General features: G+C 46.1%; 1 protein-coding gene across 7 annotated transcripts in view; it reads left to right on the plus strand.

Annotated features, from left to right (window-relative positions):
- Positions 1-18,574, plus strand: part of CAMKK2 (calcium/calmodulin dependent protein kinase kinase 2) — a 56,704-nt gene that overhangs the window by 13,139 nt on the left and 24,991 nt on the right. For all 7 annotated transcript variants that reach the window (XM_033836877.2, XM_033836874.2, XM_033836872.2 and 4 more), the window contains 6 exons: positions 3,190-3,707; positions 8,134-8,181; positions 8,840-8,893; positions 9,605-9,656; positions 12,415-12,548; positions 14,214-14,250. In XM_033836877.2, coding sequence (XP_033692768.1) covers positions 3,255-3,707; positions 8,134-8,181; positions 8,840-8,893; positions 9,605-9,656; positions 12,415-12,548; positions 14,214-14,250 — 778 coding nt within the window. In that variant the 5' untranslated portion in view covers positions 3,190-3,254. The remainder of the gene's footprint in view (positions 1-3,189; positions 3,708-8,133; positions 8,182-8,839; positions 8,894-9,604; positions 9,657-12,414; positions 12,549-14,213; positions 14,251-18,574) is intronic.

An 18,574-nucleotide genomic window follows, 5' to 3' on the forward strand; every position in this document is an offset into this window, starting at 1 on the left:
TGGTAAGTCAAAGGTATGTGCATTTGGAATTTTGTTCGATATTGGTGAATTTCCCTTCATAAAGGTGATACTAATTCATACTGCTCATAGCCTCATCAAAATAGTGCTGTTATTATATTTTTTGTCTTTGCCAATCCGATAGTTGGAGAAAAGATATTTCATTGTAGCTTTATTATTATTATTTTAATTTTGGTAAAATATATATAACATAAAAGTTACCATTTTAACCACTTTTAGATGTACAATTCAATGGCACTATTTACATTCAGAATGTTGTGCAGCCATCACCACTATCCATTTCCAGAACTTTTTCATCACCCCAAGTAGAAACTCTGTACCCCTTAAGCAATGACTTGCTGCTCCCCTCTCCCCCGGTCTCTTCTGGTCACCTTTATTCTAAACTTTCTGTCTCTATGAATTTGCCTATTCTATAAGTGAAGTCATACAGTATTTGTCCTTTAATATTTGGCGTGTTTCACTTAGCATGTTTTCAAGGCTTATCCATGTTGTAGCATGTGTCAGAACTTTATTCCTTTTTAGAGCTGAATAGTGTTCTGTTGTATAAATAGACCACATTCTGTTTATCTATTCTTCCATTGATGGAAACCTGGGACGTTTCAACCTTTTGGCTATTGTGAATAATGCTGCTGTGAACATGGGTGTATAAGTATCTGTTTGAATCCCTGCTTTCAATTCTTTTGGGGATATATATATATATATACCTAGAAGAGGAATTGCTGAGTCAAATGATAATTCTACATTTAACTTTTTGAGGAGCCACCAAACCATTTCGTTGTAGTTTGAATTTGCACTTCTCTTACTATAACTGAGGCTGAGCATCTTGTCACATGACTGGGTACTTTGTTATTCCTTTACACTGTACTCTGTGTTCAAAAATTGTGCCATGTCCGGGCTGGCATGCTGTTGTTAGTTCCTTAGTGCCTTTCCCATTGATCTTTCCCTGTTCCACAAGGGACCCCATCTGCCCACGTCATGGTCCAGATTGCATACATAGAAGCTATTCCATAAATACTTATTGCAGGACTGTCCCAAGAGGGCGGGTAGCATTTCTCTGCCCCTCAACCAAGCCCTCCAGGAAGCACTGGCTTTCTGCTCCCATCTTTACTTTCCTCTGTATCCCCCCACTGCCACCCAGTGTCTTAAAGAGATATCATTTTATTCATTCATAAAATCCCTCTACTCAGCTCTCACTGTTTTCCTGGCACCTTTGTGACGTGGGTGATCAGCACAGAGCTGCCACTGTCTGCATCTGTGGATATACTCCCTGAATTCCAGTGGTACCTGTGACATTTGTCCAGCAGAATTTGTCAAACATACAAACCAAAGGTTAATATTCTGTCCCAGAGACAGAAGGAATTGACAGTCTAAGGGAGTGTGTCAATCTTTTTTTTTAATTCACATAAAATTAACTATTTAAAAATGTACAAATCAGTGGCATTTAGTCCGTTCACAGTGTTGTGCAACCACCATCTCTATCTAGTTCCAGAATATTTTCATCACTCCAAAAGGAGACCCCATACCTATTGACAGTCACTCCCCTTTTCCCAAACACCTCCCCAGCCCTAGGCAACCACTAATCTACTTTCTGTCTGTATGCATTTGCCTATTTAAAAAATTTCATACAGGGAAATTCCCTGGCTGTCCAGTGGTTAGGACTCTGCGCTTCCACTGCAGGGGCACGGGTTCGATCCCTTTTTGGGGAACTAAGATCCTGCAAGCCACGTGACATGGCCAAAAAAAAAATTTCATATAAATAGGGTTATACACATGTGCCCTTTTGTGTCTGGCGTCTTTCACTTAGCATCATGTTTTTGAGGTTCATGCAGCTTGTAGCCTGTGTCGGTTCTTCATTCCTTTCTAGTCATATTCCATTGTGTGGACAGACCACATTTTGCTTATCCATTCATCTGTCTGTGGACATGTAGGTTGTTTTTTCCCTTTTGGCTGTTGTGAGTAGTGTTGTTTGGATATATACCTAGGAACGGAATTGCTCAGTCATATGGTAATTCTCTGTTTAATTTGTTGAGGAACCGCCAAGCTATTTGATGTTAACTTTTTTTAATCTCATGTTTGCCTTACATCTTGCAAGTACTAGCTGGGGGCTGAACTAGGGAAACATTAGATAATAGGTATGTTGAGCCTAGCTCCTCAGACGACACAAACTTCCCTGGCTCACACACTCTCTGCTGGTGTGACCCCTGACCCCCACTCCTCAGTTGAGAATCATTGGCCAGGCCAGGCCAGGGGACTGGACTCCTGTGCTCATGGTCTTTGCATTAGGAGACCTGGACAAATCCCTCTCACTCTCTTGAGCCTCAGTTTCCCCATTTACAAAATGACGGTATAATGGCAAACCAACAAGCTAGGGTGCTTGTGAAATTATCCTGAGGTGTGGAAGATATTTTATAAACTGTAAAGAGCTGTCTGAATCATTGCTATTGTGAAGTGATGCAGCCTAGAGGTCACCATGTGGAAGTGTTTCATTTGGCCTGCCCAGCATTTTAAAATAATTGCTAATTAAAAAAAAAAAAAATCAAGAGATCTCACTTACCATCCTGGCTTTAGGGCTTCTCTTGAAAAAAAAACAAAAAAAAAAAGAGGGGTTGGAGAGATAACCAGACAATTCTAGGCCCCAGTCCCTGTTTAACAACAATTGGCTTGAGCTGGAAGTAGCTGCCACCTTTGTAGGAGGCATGGGTGCTCTATTTTGGGGTTTTCTCATACTTGTTTTCTACAGGAATTGAATTTGGGATTCTTGTTTGTGTGACAAGGGGCTTTTAAGATGAGGAAATGTAAAACAACAGGGTCCTACTGTATAGTACAGGGAACTATATTCAATATCCTGTGATAAATCATAATGGAAAAGAATATAAAACAGAATGTATACATATGTATAACTGAATCACTTTGCTATACAACAGAAACTAACACAGAGTTGTAAATCAACTATACATCAATTTAAAAAAATGGATACAGTGAGGAAATGTGGAGTAAGCTCTTCTATATAGACGCAAAAGATTTCAGATCACACTGTGTTTTGCAAGATATTTTTTTCAAGGACGGCGACTCAAAGCAGGAATGAGGCACCAGTCTGGCCCAGCAGGAGAGACCCCCTTCCCTGCCCCTGCCGCACAGGATGGGGGCAGGTGACCGTTCCTCTCTCTGCAGGTGGCGCAGCTGCCGGATGGGAGTGCCCGGGCACGTGCGTGTCGCATGAGGTCGGCACACGCACCATGTCATCATGCGTCTCTAGCCAGCCCAGTAGCGACCGGGCCGCCCCCCAGGATGAGCTGGGGGGCGGGAGCGGCAACAGTAATAGCAGCGAAGGCCAGAAACCCTGTGAAGCCCTGCGGGGCCTCTCGTCCCTGAGCATCCATCTGGGCATGGAGTCCTTCATCGTGGTCACTGAGTGCGAGCCGGCCTGCGCTGTGGACAGCGGCCTGGCCCGGGACCGGCCCCTGGAGGCCCCTGGCGGAGAGGTCCCCCTCAACGTCTCCGGGTCCCAGGCCCGGCCCCACCTCTCCAGTCGCAAGCTCTCTCTGCAGGAGCGGTCCCTGCTGGATGCGAATGGGCGCTGCGTCTACCCGGCCCTGCCCCACTCGCCCGTGGGCTCTCCGCAGTCCTCGCCGCGGCTGCCCCGGAGGCCCACGGTGGAGTCGCACCACGTCTCCATCACCGGGTTGCAGGTATGTGAGCGGCGGCCCCTGGTGCCCTGCCCCGCGCCCGGAATGTCTCCGCGTTAAGTTGGGCTCCCCCAGAAGGATTCCAGCGCAACCAGTTGATTGGGGAGGTGACCCCAGGAAACCCAGGGAGACGTCAATAAAGGGTGCATGTTGGAGCCAGTTACCGCTGTGGGCATCTGGGCCTCCACCTCTGGGCAGCCCTGGGAGACAGCGTGGGACACGAGCCCCAGAGTTATTCCACCTGAGGGCCAGTTATTCCACCTGGTGTAACAGGGCGGGCCTGTTACACCAACTGCTGGCAGTCCCTGAGTGTGGGCAGAGCATCTCGGGGACAGACAGAGCCTCTCACAAAGAGATGCACGTGCTGGCAGTTGGAAGTAGTGCTGGGGACTCTGAAATGGGGATGGTGGGTCAGTGAGAGGCCTCGCACCCTGACAAACAGCACGGCCCCAGTTGCTGAGTGTTTGCCTCCCCAGGCACTGTCCTCAGCACTGTACCTGAACTTCTCACTTGATCTTTACTATAAACTTCTGGGAGGTGGGTTGGAACTCAGATCCCCAGCAGGGTTCACAGGGCCTGATCCGCCCCCGCCTCACCTCCTGCCCCATCTCCTACCTTTGTGCTGCCAACTCACAGAGCTCCGACCTTACCCACTTCTTTGTCTTCCTCATTCCCTCCGTTAGGCCTTTACCCTTGCTGTTCCCTCTGCTTGGAACCACACCGCCCCCCCACCATCTTTGCAAGGACATCTCCATCTGGCTTCCAAGTCTCAACTCAAATATCACCTCCTCTGAAAGGCCTCTCATTCCAACCCCTCTAAGCAGCCTTCCGTCCCTGTCTGTCCTGTTGCTCTGTTGACTTTCCTTCACAACACTTGTCACCATCTGATTATCTGTGTGTTTGTTAAGTTGTTTATTGCCTGTTCCCCGCCACTGCCCCCGCCTCAGCTAGGATGTTAGGAACAGTCCTGTCCACCACAGGGTCCCCAGCACTGAGCACGCTGCCTGGCGCATAGTCGCTCAAAAATATTTGTTGAAGGAAGGAATACATTTTATTGGGGGATGCCTGGAAATCAGGAATGGCCTTCTAAAGGGGCTGATATTTAACCACACAGTGAGAGTTCACTGCAGGGGGTGAGCATGGCATGAGCAAGGGCCCTGAGGTAGACGGCATGAGCCCATTAAAAAAAAATTGTTATTGTTGTTTCATCTCCTAGTTTATTAACTAGCCACAGGCCACCTAGGTGACAGAGGTAGTCTCATTCCTCTAATATTTTAGTTTTAAAAGTATGATTACCATAACCCAACTAAGTACCAGCTATGTATACCAACGTATTCCTTTCCATAGAATTCAGGATAGGTCAGGGATTAGTTAACTGGAGTGTGGGGCCCCAAATGGGGGGCACTGTGGAAACAGGGCTGGAGAGCGAGTTCAAGTTTGTATCAGTTAGAAATGAGTCAGCTTAGAGAAACAGACATCTCCCAACAACAGTGGCTTTAACACAATAGGGTTTTTTTTTAACCATGTAAAATAAATCTAGAGCTAGGCATTGGGGATTGGTGTGGTAGTTGTGTTGTTGCTTTTGCCCTTAAAACCTCATGATCTCAAGATGGCTGCTGTGGCTCTAGCCTTCACAGCTCCATTCCAGGCAGGAAGAAGGAGCAGGGAAGAAAGGCAAAAGATGTCTGCCTCCTAAGTCAGTCCTCTTTCCTGGAAGCTCTACCCAGCAACTTCTGCTTATCTCCCACTAGCCGGAACACATGGCCACCTTAGCTGTAAGAGAAGCTGGGAAATGAAGTTTTCTAGCCTGGAATGTTGCCACACAGAGTTCCACTTATAAGGAAGAAAGGAGAGACTGGTGTTTGGTGGGCAACTAGACAACTCTGCCAAGGTCAGAGCTTTAGAGGGTTTGAAGGTCAGGCTGTGAAGTCAGGACTTGACTCTGGAAGCAGCAGCGAGCTGGGGCTGATGTGGTCAGAGTGGATTCTTGGAAGATGAACTCAGCAGCATGTGGGGGCTAGATTATGAGGCAATGAGACCCCTTAGGACAGCTCTGCAGGGCCCTACCTCTGCCTGTCACATCCCTTCGAGACTCAGGGGAATGAAAACAATACTGGAGAGAAACACAAAACAAACTAAAAAGTCCACCAGTGAGGTGAGAGCTCTGTGGGCCCGTTACACAGCAAGTCAAAGATGCAGGTCTGACGTGGAACTAACTCCAGTCAAAGGAAGTTGAGAACTGATTTAGTGTGACACCGTCTATGCCTCCCCAACCCCATCCCAAAACAGTACGCTGTATTTTCTACAGATGCATGTATGTGTGCATTTACAGAGAAAAAGGCCTAGAAGTTTATACACCAAACTGATGTCAAGGTTCGGGGAGAGGGATAGAATTGGGGCATGGGAGGGGTTTCAAGGGAAATGTTGGGCTTCTCTGTAACACTTGAAGTTTTGCTTTCTATCGTGTTTCTTTTCCCAGTTTTACTTCTTGTATCACTTAACATGTTCAGCCTAACTATACTGAGGTGTGATTGAAGTGAAATAAACTGCACTTATTTCAGGTGTGCAATATGATCAGTTGTGACGTATGTATACAGCCATAAAGCCATCACCCCCATCAAGATCGCAGACATTCCCAGCACACCCAGCAGCGCACCCCTCCCCCACCTCCCCTCTCCCAGGCAGCGGCCGACCTGCCTCTTTTCATTATAGATTAGCTTACAGGTTCTGGAATTTTATATAAGTGGGATCACTTAGTATGTACTTTTTTTAGCTTAGCTTCTTTCATAGCATAATGATTTTGTGATTTATCCATATTTTTGCACATGTTAGTAGTTCGTTCCTTTTTATTGCTAAATAGTATTCCACTGTACAGCTATATACCATAGTTTGTTTATCCATTTACCTATTGATGGACATTTGGATCGTTTCCAGTTGTTGACTATTACTAATAAAGCTCTTGTGAACATTTGTATACAAGTCTTTGCATGGACACAAGTTTTCATTTCTTTTGAGTGAACACCTAGGTGTAGAATGGCTGGGTCATATGGGAAGTGCTTGTTAAGACACTGCCAAACTGTTTTCCAAAGAGGCTGCACCATTTTACATTCCCACCATTTGCCCTACATTCTGACAATACTTGGTTTGGTCTGTCTTTTTGATTTTAGCCAATTTAGTGGGTGTGGCTTTAATTTGCATTTCCCTGATGAGTAATGATGTTGAGCATCTTTTCATGTGCTTATTGATCATTTGTGTACCTTCTTTGGAGAAATAGCTTATCAAATCTTTAGCCCATTTTTAATTGGGTTGTCTTTTTATTAATGAGTGGTAGGAGTTCTTTTTTATTTATTTATTTTTTAAAGTTTTTTTCTTTTTTTTGGTTGCGTTGGGTCTTCGTTGCTACGCTTGGGCTTTTCTCTAGTTGCGGCGAAGGGGGGCTACTCTTTGTTGCGGTGCGCAGGCTTCTCATTGCGGTGGCTTCTCTTGTTGCGAAGCATGGGCTCTGGTGCGCAGGCTCAGTAGTTGTGTCTTGTGGGCTCTAGAGTGCAGGCTCAGTAGTTGTGGCACATGGGCTTAGTTGCTCCGCGGCATGTGGGATCTTCCCCGACCAGGGTTCGAACCCATGTCCCCTGCACGGCAGGCAGATTCTTAACCACCACGCCACCAGCGAAGCCCAGAGTTCTTTATATGTTCTGGATACCAGTCTTTTGTCCACTGTAAGTGTTACAAATAGTTTCTCTCAGTCCGTGTCTTACCTTTTTTTTCTCAGTAGTGTTTCAAAGAGCAAAAGTTTTAATTTTGATTGAAATCCAATTTATCATTTGTTTCCTTTTATATTTTGCACTTTTTTAATACAAAAAAGAACTTTTGAGAAACTGTTAAGAAACTTTTGTTTGCGCTAAGGACACTCAGATTTTCTCCTCTTGTATCACTTTACATTTTTTTACAGGATAACACAGTCACGGATTATTGTTTAATTTTAAATTAACTTTTAAAAAGTAAATAAATGAACTTTTTAAAACTGGGAAGAACCTTTAAAATGGGTATTAAAAGAGTACATACTATATAATTACGCTCTTACAATGTACAAAAACTGTGCTGGTAGGGACTTCCCTGGTAATCCAGTGGTTAAGACTGCAAGCTTCCACTGCAGGGGGCGTGGGTTCAATCCCTGGTCTGGGAACTAAGCTCCTACATGCTGCGTGACACAGCCAAAAAAAAAAAAAAAAACCAACAACAACTGTGCTGGTAGAAGGCAGGATAGTGGTCACCCTGGACAGGGGCCAGTATATGGGAGATGCTTCTGGGGAGCTGGGAATGTTCCCTTTCTTGATTTGGGTCCTGGTTAAGGTGTTTGTTAAGTTTGTGAAAAATGTATCTAGCTTCAAACTTACAATTCATATTCTATGTGTTTCTACTTATTTTCCAGGATTGCGTACAGCTGAATCAGTACACACTGAAGGACGAAATTGGAAAGGTAAATATCCCAGGAGCCAGGCTGATTTTCCATACCTGCCAAGGATGTCTCAGATACTGTGCAGGGAACCCCACTAGATTTGGGAGTGGGAGAGGAGTCCTTGGAGATGAGGCTGGGAGGGGGAGGGTTTTGTCATTTATGGTCCATCTATTTTGTTTTATTTCGTTTTGTTTTTACAACGTACTGTGTTTCTACAAAAGCTCACAGAGCTTCCAGGGAAATTCCATATCACCAACATTGGTGTTGGCTTTTTTTCTCCTTAAGGTACTCTCACATCTGTTTTTGCTTTTATAATCAGCCAATGGGCAGTATCATTGCAAGGGTCAAGAACTCAAATGCCAGTAGAGAGCAAGTGAATAATATAAATGAGGAAAACAAGCCAGGTATAAGACAGTAGGGAGTGGTGAGGACTGTGGCAAACTGTTGACATATGGAAATGATTATGGCTCCATATCCGTATCAGAATCTGGATTTTTTTATCTGACCTGTTTTAGAATGTTGGCCACCAATTCAAACTTTCTAAAAACTGCAGATCCAACAACATACAGGGTGGATTTTGCCAATGGGCTGCCAGCAGTTTGCAAGCTCTGTATTAGGGTCCTCATTTTGCAGATCGTAACTTCTGGATAGTATGTCACAGGCATCTCCCTTTATCCAGGGCTCCTATGGCGTGGTCAAGCTGGCCTACAATGAAAATGACAATACCTACTACGTGAGTATCCACATCCCCCTCCCTGCCCCCATCCTTGTCCAAAGAAAAAGGCTCCTTTCTAGCACTTGCCTTCCTGGAAGGTTTTCTTAGCTGTTGACTCATTTGATGCTTAGGTCATGTTTATTCTGTGCATTAGGAAGGAAGTGGGGAAATGGGGAGGTGAAGTGATTGGCTCAGGAAGATTGAGTGAATTAATTCAGCAAACGTCTCCTATCCTTACTCTGGGCTACCCTTTCTACATCCTCCATTAGCACTAAGAACTGGGTGGTAGTGAGACAAACTGCCATGTGGCTGAGACTTTGAAATCAGTCCAATGTGGGTTCAGATCCTTGCTCTCCCATGTGCCAATTATGTGTCCTTGGACAAGTGACATAAATGCTGAAACTCAGTTTCCCCATGTGTAAAATGTCCCTTGCCCATCACTCCAGCTCACTTGTGTCTTGATTCAGTGGTAGCGAATCCCAAGGTTTGTGGCCTCCCAGCTGGGAGAGCTGACCTGGAACCTTGGAAGTACCCTCCGGCCTGGAGGGACCCCAGGACTCCAGCTTCCACACAACCTGTGGAGTTGACCCATTCCAGTGACAAGGTGCTTACTACATTGTCCTGCGGCTGCTGGGGCACTGACAGCTTGGGCAGGCCTAGGAGTGGAAGGAACTCTCCCTCCACCCTCCTACCCATTTTAACCAGGATGTGGGGTCTTTCCTCCCGCAGGCAATGAAGGTGCTGTCCAAAAAGAAACTGGTCCGACAGGCGGGCTTTCCACGTGAGTTTGTTGGGCCAGAGCCTTTGTTCTTAGGTGCAGGGGCTGGGGCAATACAGAGAAGACCCACTGAATGATGTCCCCTGCAGAGGTGTCCTGGGCGGATTCCCCTAAGACAGCATTGGGCCTCCTGCTGATGTTTTAAAATTCATTTTCTTTTAAAAATATTTATTGAAGTAATATTGGTATCAAGTAAAAAGAATCCCTCAGAGGAAAACAGTTTGACTGTTCCTCAAAAAGTTAAACATGCTGTGACCATATGACCCAGCAATTCTACTCCTAGGCATATATACCCAAGAGAATTGAAAACACATGTTCACACAAGCTCGTACGTGAAGGCTCATAGTAGTACTATTCATAATAGCCAAAATGTAGAAACAACCCTAAAGTCTGTCAATGGATGAATGAATAAACAAAAGGTGGTCTGTCTAGTCAGTGGAATATTATTCAGCCATAAAAAGAAATTAAATTCTGATACATGCTGCAACGCAGATGACCTTGAAAACATGACGATAAATGAAAGAAGCCAGACAAAAAAGGCCACATATTGTATGATTCCACTTCACGAAATGTCCGGAATAGGTAAATCCGCAAAGACAGCAGATTAGTGATTTCCAGGGGCTAGGGTTAAAAGGGAGTGGGGACTGACTGCTAATAGGTATGGGTTTTTTTGTGGGGGAGTTGAAAATGTTCAAGACTTAGTGGTGAGGGACTTCCCTGGTGCCACAGTGGTTAAGAATCTGCCTGCCAATGCAGGAGACACGGGTTCGATCCCTGCTCCGGGAAGATCCCACATGCCACAGAGCAACAAAGCCCGTGTGCCACAACTACTGAGCCTGTGCTCTAGAGCCCACGAGCCACAAGTATGGAGCCCGCTCGCCACAACTACTGAAGCCCGTGCACCCTAGAGCCCGCGTGCCACAACTACTGAGCCTGCGTGCTGCAACTACTGAAGCCCATGTGCCTAGAGCCCATGCTCCACAAAAGAAGCCACTGCAGTGAGAAGCCCGTGCACTGCAACGAAGGGTAGCCCCTGCTCGCCGCAACTAGAGAGAAAGCCTGGTGCAGCAAGACCCAATGCAGCCAAAAATTAAAAAAAAAAAAAAGACCTAGTGGTGATGGTTTCACAACCTTGTGAATGTACTAAAAACCATTAAATTATATATTTTAAAATGATGAATTAAAAAAATTGAAATACCATAAGGTATTTCAATTATATCTACAAAAATGCAAAAGAACAGAAGGGTGTGTAATGGAGATCAACAGTTTCTTTTTGTACTCCTCCCTCTCCCTAGAGGCAGCCCCCACTTTTAGCTCTTTTAGGAGCTGGTAGTTACTGCATGTGATCAGGTGTAGGTGAGCATATGCTGCTCCAGCATAAGCTCCCTGCCAGCAGTGCTGAGCAAAATGTTGGCTTCAGCTGAAAAGAGAAAGTGGATAAGAAGAAACATAAATCCCAAAACCCTGTCCTATCACCAGGACCCTGGTTTATCCTGCTTATCTGAACTGAGCCAGTTAATATCCTTGTGCCATTATTTCTTGATTTATTAATTTTTGACATTTACTTCTGACTTCCTCTGAGGATGACTTAAACCACTCCTTTCCTCCCTTTCCCTAACCAGGCAATGAGGTGATGCCACGATGTTCAGCTCCTTTGTTGTTACTACCCTTGTCACTTTCTTCCTTGTTACAGCAGGTGCAGCAAGTATCTTTCCTTTGAACTTGCCTTGCCTCTGTTCACATCCCACTCTGACACCTGCACCTCTGCTTTTACTTTTCCAAGGCTGACACATCCACATTCTGTTCTGTTAGTCACACTTAGATCCTTACTTACATATAATATGCAGTGTAAGTGTTTTGACTGTGGACCTTCCCATCACTGTGACCTTTTGACTATCAGTCACTGCAGGGCCAAGCAAGTCCTTTGTTTTTTCTCTCATCAGCTCTTACTTCTTTTCCTATCCCGGACTTTATTTTATATCTCTGCTACTTCCATGAGTTATGGAGGTGAAGGATAATGTTTTTGTCCATCTTATGGAGTGGGAAAACTGAGCTCCAGAGAGGGGAATATTGAGATTGCTGAACTAGACCTCAGACTTCTTTTCCTTGTACCTCAGTGAACTCTTGATTCTCACTGTGGCCTGGGGAATGGGACAGGAAGGAGAGAATTAACAGAAGGCTGGGCAAGGGGACTGGGTCTCCAGTGTTTCCAGCAGCAGAGGAGTCAGATGAAGAGAAGACTGTTTAAAGCCCCTGGTGGGGGACTTCCCTGGTGGTGCAGTGATTAAGAATCTGCCTGCCAGTGCAGGGGACACGGGTTCGATCTCTGGGAGGATCCCACAACTACTGAGCCTGCGCTCTAGAGCCCGTGAGCCACAACTACTGAGCCAGTGCGCCACATCTGCTGAAGTCCACGTGCTCTAGGGCCTGCGTGCCGCAACTACTGAGCCCACGTGCTGCAACTGCTGAAGCCTGTGCGCCTAGAGCCCATGCTTCTGCAACAAGAGAAGCCACTGCAGTGAGAAGCCTGTGCACCGCAAAGAAGAGTAGCTCCCGCTCGCTGCAACTAGAGAAAGCCCGCGTGCAGTATCGAAGACCCAACACAGCCAAAATAAATAAATAAGTAAATAAAGACCCCTGTGTGGCATCAGCCATTCCAGCCCTTCTGAGAGCCCCCCACTTCATTTGTCCTGCCTACAGTCCCCCTCTGCAGAGGAAAGTCTCTTTGCCCTGACTCTGGGATGGTTCATGTCTCCTGCAGGTCGCCCGCCTCCCCGAGGGACCCGGCCAGCCCCCAGGGGCTGCATCCAGCCCAGGGGCCCCATTGAGCAGGTGTACCAGGAGATTGCCATCCTCAAGAAGCTGGACCACCCCAACGTGGTGAAGCTGGTGGAGGTGAGGTGGGGAGACACGGAGGAGAGAGGGAGGCATGGTGATGGTTCAGCCCTGTCTCCGTTATTATCAAAATGCCACACCACTGGTTTCCAGGGGGAGCCACATCACATCAAACAGCCTGTTGCAGGGCTGAGTGGTAGTTATTTCTCCAGGCTCCTTCACCCTGTTATTTTGTGTAATCCTCACCCCTCGCTCGGACTATTACTTCCATTTTATAGACGAAGGAATTGAGGCTCAGAGGGATACTGAGGCTTGCCCTTCACCTGTTTCTCTCTTTTTGGAGCTGGTTCTCCTTCTACTATACGTATGTGTAGTTGTAGCACAAAAGCAGCCATTTGTATGTAAACAAATGGGCCTGGCTGTGTTTCGATAAAACTTCACTTTCAGAAACAGGGGAGGGCCAGATTTGGCCTGTACGCTGTAATTTGCCAACCCCTGCTCTAGATCTCACACTTTGTGGCCTCAAGACCCTTTTATGCTCTTAAAAATAATTGAAGAAGGCAGAAAACTTTTGCTTATGGGGATTATGTTTATTAATATTTAACACATTAGAATTTAAAACTGAGAAGCTAAACAAATTTTTAATTCATTTAAAAACAACAATAATCCTACACATTAACGTAAGTGATTTTTTCAAAGAAAAATAACAGAACTCTAGGTAGGCAAGTGCCTGGGTCTGACTTTTCCTCGAAGGGCAGGGCTTAGGGTTCCAGGTTGGCTGTCCCAGGCCTCTGCCTAGGATGCATCCCTTTCTCAGGGCTCTTGTCCTGTGACTCTTAGATGACTAGGGAAGGTGAGTGTGGTATGGGAAGAGGTGGGAGGACCAGTCTAGCCAAGGAGTCTGTCTTTGTTTCTTCCCAAAAGAAGAGAGATGGTGGCTGCAGGCTCTCTCCACCTGTCACACCGAGTTTCACAATTTCAACTCACTGATGCTTGAGTCGGCCATCTTAGAGGAAGCCCAAGGGCACTTGGTTAGCGCATGTGTCTGGGTCCTGGCAGGATCTCCCCTCTCCCTGGTGCCCTGTGGTGTGTGGGCTCCCCACCCAACGAGACTCTGCCAGCTTTCCTGTTCATTCATTCACCAGACATTTCCTGAGCACCTACTAGGTGCCTAGTCCTGTTAGAGGGCACCAAGGGGGCAACCAAGGTGGATACAACATGGTGCCTGCCCTTTGGAGAGAGGAAGATAGAAGTAGTGATAAAATGAAAGCAGGAAGGCCGTAAAAGAGAGAAAGAAAGTGCTGTGGCAGTTCCAGGCAGGGAGACATCATTTCCTGCCAGGGCAGGGGGAATGGGGACAGGATTTGAATTTTCACCCTGATGACCAGTCCGTCGTCTCCTAGGAGACAGGTGCGATTCTTATTTAAGCTGAGACATTTTCCAGGGGAGGAATCTGCCCCCTCCTTTTTGTAACCTCCTTTCTGGGTATTTAGGACCCTTGAGAATTGGGCTAGAATGCGCTTATTTTCCAGATGGCCATTTGGATCACACACTGGGTTTTTTCCTGTGCCCTTCATCTTAACTAGGAAAAACGGTGGAAAGCGCAGCCCTCCCATTGGCAAATGCAGTCATGTGGATGATGCTTCCTCCCTGCTCATACCTTTTCTCCCTCTTCCTCTCTCCTGCTCTTCATCTCCGGCCTGTTCCATGTGGCTATGCCAACAGGTCCTGGATGACCCCAATGAGGACCATCTGTACATGGGTAAGAGAGCCCTTACTTTCTGCCACCCTTGCTCAGGCAGCTGCTCCTGCCAAAGCCCAGGGGTGCTCTCCAGGCAACCCCTGCCCCTGGCATCTCCCACCCTTTCCTGCTCCAGCTGGGCCCCACACAGAAGGCTGCACCCCTGGTTCAAAGCAGGAGGTGGAATGGAGTTCTTGCTGGGACTTTATCTGGGTGTCCTATTCATCCATTTGCAGATATTTATTGAGTACCTGCTGTGTGTTGGACACCATTCTAGGCACGAAGGATGCAGTGATGAGTACGAAAGATGAGGCCCTTGCTCTTATGAAGCTGGTATTCTAGTCAGGGAAGACAGATAGTCAACAGCTACAGTCGGCCCTCTGTGTCCACAGGTTCTGCATCTGCAGATTCAACCAAGTGTGGATCGAAAATATTAAAAAGAAAAAATTTCGGAATGTTCCAGAAAGTAAAACTTGAATTTGCAAAAAGTAAAAATGCGCTGGCAACTATTTACATAGCATTTATATTGTATTAGATATTATAAGTAATCTAGAGATGGTTTAAAGTATAGGGGAGGATGTGCATAGGTTATGTGCAAATACTACACCATTTCTTATAAGGAACTTGAGCGTCCGTGGATTTTGGTATCCACGGGGGTTCCTGGAACCAATTGCCTATGGATCCTGAGGGAAGACTGTAATTAAAGCAGATAATCAACTTCAGATAGATACTCTGAAGAAGATTAAACAGGGTGATGTGAGAGAGAGATGGAGGGGCCACGGCAGAGAAGAGGTGACCATTTAGCACCTGAATATCAAGGACACAGCCCTGTTGCATCTGAGGAAGAGCATTCCAGGCAGAGGAAACAGCAGGTACAAAGGCCCCAAGGCTGGTGAGAGCTTAGTGTGTTTGAGAAAAATGGGACTGCAGCAGAGACAACCAGGGAGAGGGGGTGGGGATGAAGATGGAGGGCCTGGGAGGCCGTGATGGGGCATTTGGAGCCTTGAGGGTCCATTGAAGGGTCTGGGCCCTGAACACTGAAATGGAAGCACTCAGGTATGTCCTCAGAGACCTCGTTTTTAAAAAATGATGAGGACATGGGGCAATTCTCAGTCAGTTCCCAGCATAAGCACTGATGAGGGAAGGAAGTGCAGGACTAATTCAAAGCTGGACAGCAGACTCTCAGGCCCAGGAAGGCGTGATCAACAGGTCACATGTCCCGCTGTTGTCTGGCTTGGGTAGGCGTTCAGACTAGCGTATTCAGCGTATGCATTTCGCGCGGGTACACATGACAGCCGGGAGGGGTGTTGAGGAGATGAGTGGTATGGGCAGGGCCAAGCCCAGCCTGTCTCCGGGATGAGCACAGGGTGATCCTTTGCTGCACAGGCAGTGGTTAATCATAAATAATGGGTCTGGTCTGGAACTAGAGCTCAGAGCTCAATTTCCCCTACTGTAGTTGCCATGGTTCAATTCCAAGGATGATGTCGTTGCTTAGGACATTTTATTTTTCATCACCCCCCCAACCCAGGTTTTTATTATGAAAAATGTTAAAGTTGAAAGAAGAGTACAATGAGTACCTGTATGCCTACCGCCCAGACTCAACAGTTAGTAATTTTTGTCATATTTGCTTTATCAGTCTAGCCACCCACCCATCCATTTCTCTGTATATATTTTTAAATTTTATTTATTTATTAATTTATTTTTGCTGTGTTGGGTCTTCGTTTCTGTGCGAGGGCTTTCTCTAGTTGTGGCGAGTGGGGGCCGCTCTTCATCGCGGTGCGCGGGCCTCTCACTGTCGCGGCCTCTCTTGTTGCGGAGCACAGGCTCCAGACGCGCAGGCTCAGTAGTTGTGGCTCACGGGCCTAGTTGCTCTGCAGCATGTGGGATCTTCCCAGACCAGGGCTCAAACCCATGTCCCCTGCATCGGCAGGCAGACTCTCAACCACTGCGCCACCAGGGAAGCCCTCTCTGTGTTTTTTTTGCTGAACCACCCAAGAGTAAAAGTAGCAGACATCTTGACACTTCAGCCCCTAAACATTTTGGCCTGCATCTCCTACATGATCACAATAATCCTACTGTTATTGCACCTGGAAAAGTTAATGCCAGTTCCTTAAGAGCATCTAGTGTGCAGGCCATATTCCAATTTTAGAACTTTAAAAACATTTTAGAAGGTACACATGAACAACATCAGATATGATAACTTTAAAAAATTGTGAAACATTCATATAATAAAAATATGGACATCACAGAATCATAATTTCTCAAAATGTGGTACCAACACCGCTTTAAATATATGAGATGATTTTAGGTGGTATTTGGACCAACATTTAAAACATGTTTTAAGTTTAATTTATCATTGCATAGGAAAAACTATAACCAGCACACTAAACTCATGATTTCCTGGATATTATTACCCGGGATAAGGCTAAAAGTTTTAATACTAAGTCAATCTAAGGAAAAGTGTGAAATAAACAATAGTTTACATGGTATATAGATATGGCCAGATTATAAAAATGGTAGGCAAACAAGTGAAGTTTGGGGAAATATAAAAGAAATCATAAAATGTAAAAGATAATTTTTGGTCCAGAATGGCATCCCCAGCATAATTTGCTCGCTTGGGTCCCCAGACCTGACACTGAATGGCTTTGGGCTGTTTCTGAGGAGATGGGTCGTTCTTTCAACAAACATTACAGTTTGTCAGGCCCTGTTCTAGGCTCTTCAAGGAATGAAACTCAAGCCCCCACCCCCCCCACCCCCGCTCCCTCAGGGCACTTCATTGCTCTGGTGAGGATGGACAGACACACTCAGACCTAAGTATTAGGCATCGGCTTCCAAGGTGACAATATCATGGGAAGAAGCTAACCTGAGCAGGGTCACGGGAGTCAGGAGTTCCAGGTTGGGGAATTGGGAAACAGAGGGGCTCCTCGAGATGCCTCACTGAGGTGACATTTGTGCAGGACAGTGGAGACCAGATGGCAGAGGACATTTCACACCATTGTAAAACTTTTCCTTTTACTCTGAGCGAGAAGGGAGCCCCTTGAGGGTTTTGAGCCGAGGAGTTGAATGAGCGTGTAAAGAACGTGACCCAAGCCTCAAAGAAGAGTTTCCTAAGCCATTTGGACCAGGCACCTTCGTGGACAGAGTTTTTCACTTCTTGAGGTGGCAGTGTGGGAAGGAGCCATGCGATTTTGGTATGTGATTCCAGCGGTTTTGAAAAAAAATCCCGACACTGTTATTTTTTAGTTTCCAGCCACAGCTGTGTGTGGTGAGGACAGACAGGGCAGTCTGTGAAGCCAGGTCGCAGGTATCAGCAAGGGTTCTGCAACTGCAGGCCTGACCCTCAAAGGGTAGAGAATACGACTGGTATTTCTTGGGGTTAAAAACTTTGCACCACTGCTCGGCTCCAGGAGCGGTTAAACTGTAAGTGACTGAAAATAGACCTGTTTCAACAGGCCAGCTTCCCTCACGCCGACCGAGTTATAGTGCTTGGGAGGAAGCACAGAAATTCATGAAGCAGCTCTTGAAAGTTAAGGTTACATAACCGAGGTGGGAAAGAGAGCTGAGGGGACCAGCGCTCCTGTTGGTGGGAGCCTTACCTTCAGCGCCATTACTTTTGCTTCTAACCACAGCCTGAAGCCACAGCAGATTTCCCCTAACTACGGTTTGGCCAACACTGGTTGATGAACGTGAACACAGGGTGGGGCCCTGGGGGAGTTAAGTTCCTTTTCAGGTTAGAATCTTTAAGCCGTCTTTTTGTCTGAGGAGCTGGCTCTTTCCCCTTGACCACCTCAGCCCTTGGACAACCTTTGAAACAACCCTTCTTCCATAAGAAGCTCCAATGTGGGTAGATGCTTCCAGAAAACAGACAATTCCAAAGTCATTCTCCACTGGATTTTGAAATCCACTGTGCTGTTTGTTTCATTTCCTAAGGTACAGCTTCATATTCCCAGTTATATTCGTACAAGCAGAACAAAATTAAAATAACTACACCACATGACCCAGCAATGCCACTCCTAAGTATATACCCCAAAGAATTGAAAACAGATAGCCACACAAATACTTAACATGAAAGTTCATAGCAGCATTATTCATAATAGCCAAAATGTGGAAATAACCTAAATATCCATCAGTTGATGGATGGATAAACAAAATGTGGCGTATCCACACCATGGAATATTATACAGCCATAAAAAGGAACAAAGTACTGATACATGATACCACATGGATGAACCTTGAAAACATGCTAAGTGAAAAAGCCAGTTACCAAAGGTTGCATATTGTATGAGTCCACGTATATGAAATGTACAGAATAGGCAAATCTGTGGAAGCAGAAAGTGGATTAGTG

Source organism: Tursiops truncatus, chromosome 13 (assembly GCF_011762595.2).
Source record: "Tursiops truncatus isolate mTurTru1 chromosome 13, mTurTru1.mat.Y, whole genome shotgun sequence".
In the NCBI taxonomy this organism is placed as follows: domain Eukaryota; kingdom Metazoa; phylum Chordata; class Mammalia; order Artiodactyla; family Delphinidae; genus Tursiops; species Tursiops truncatus.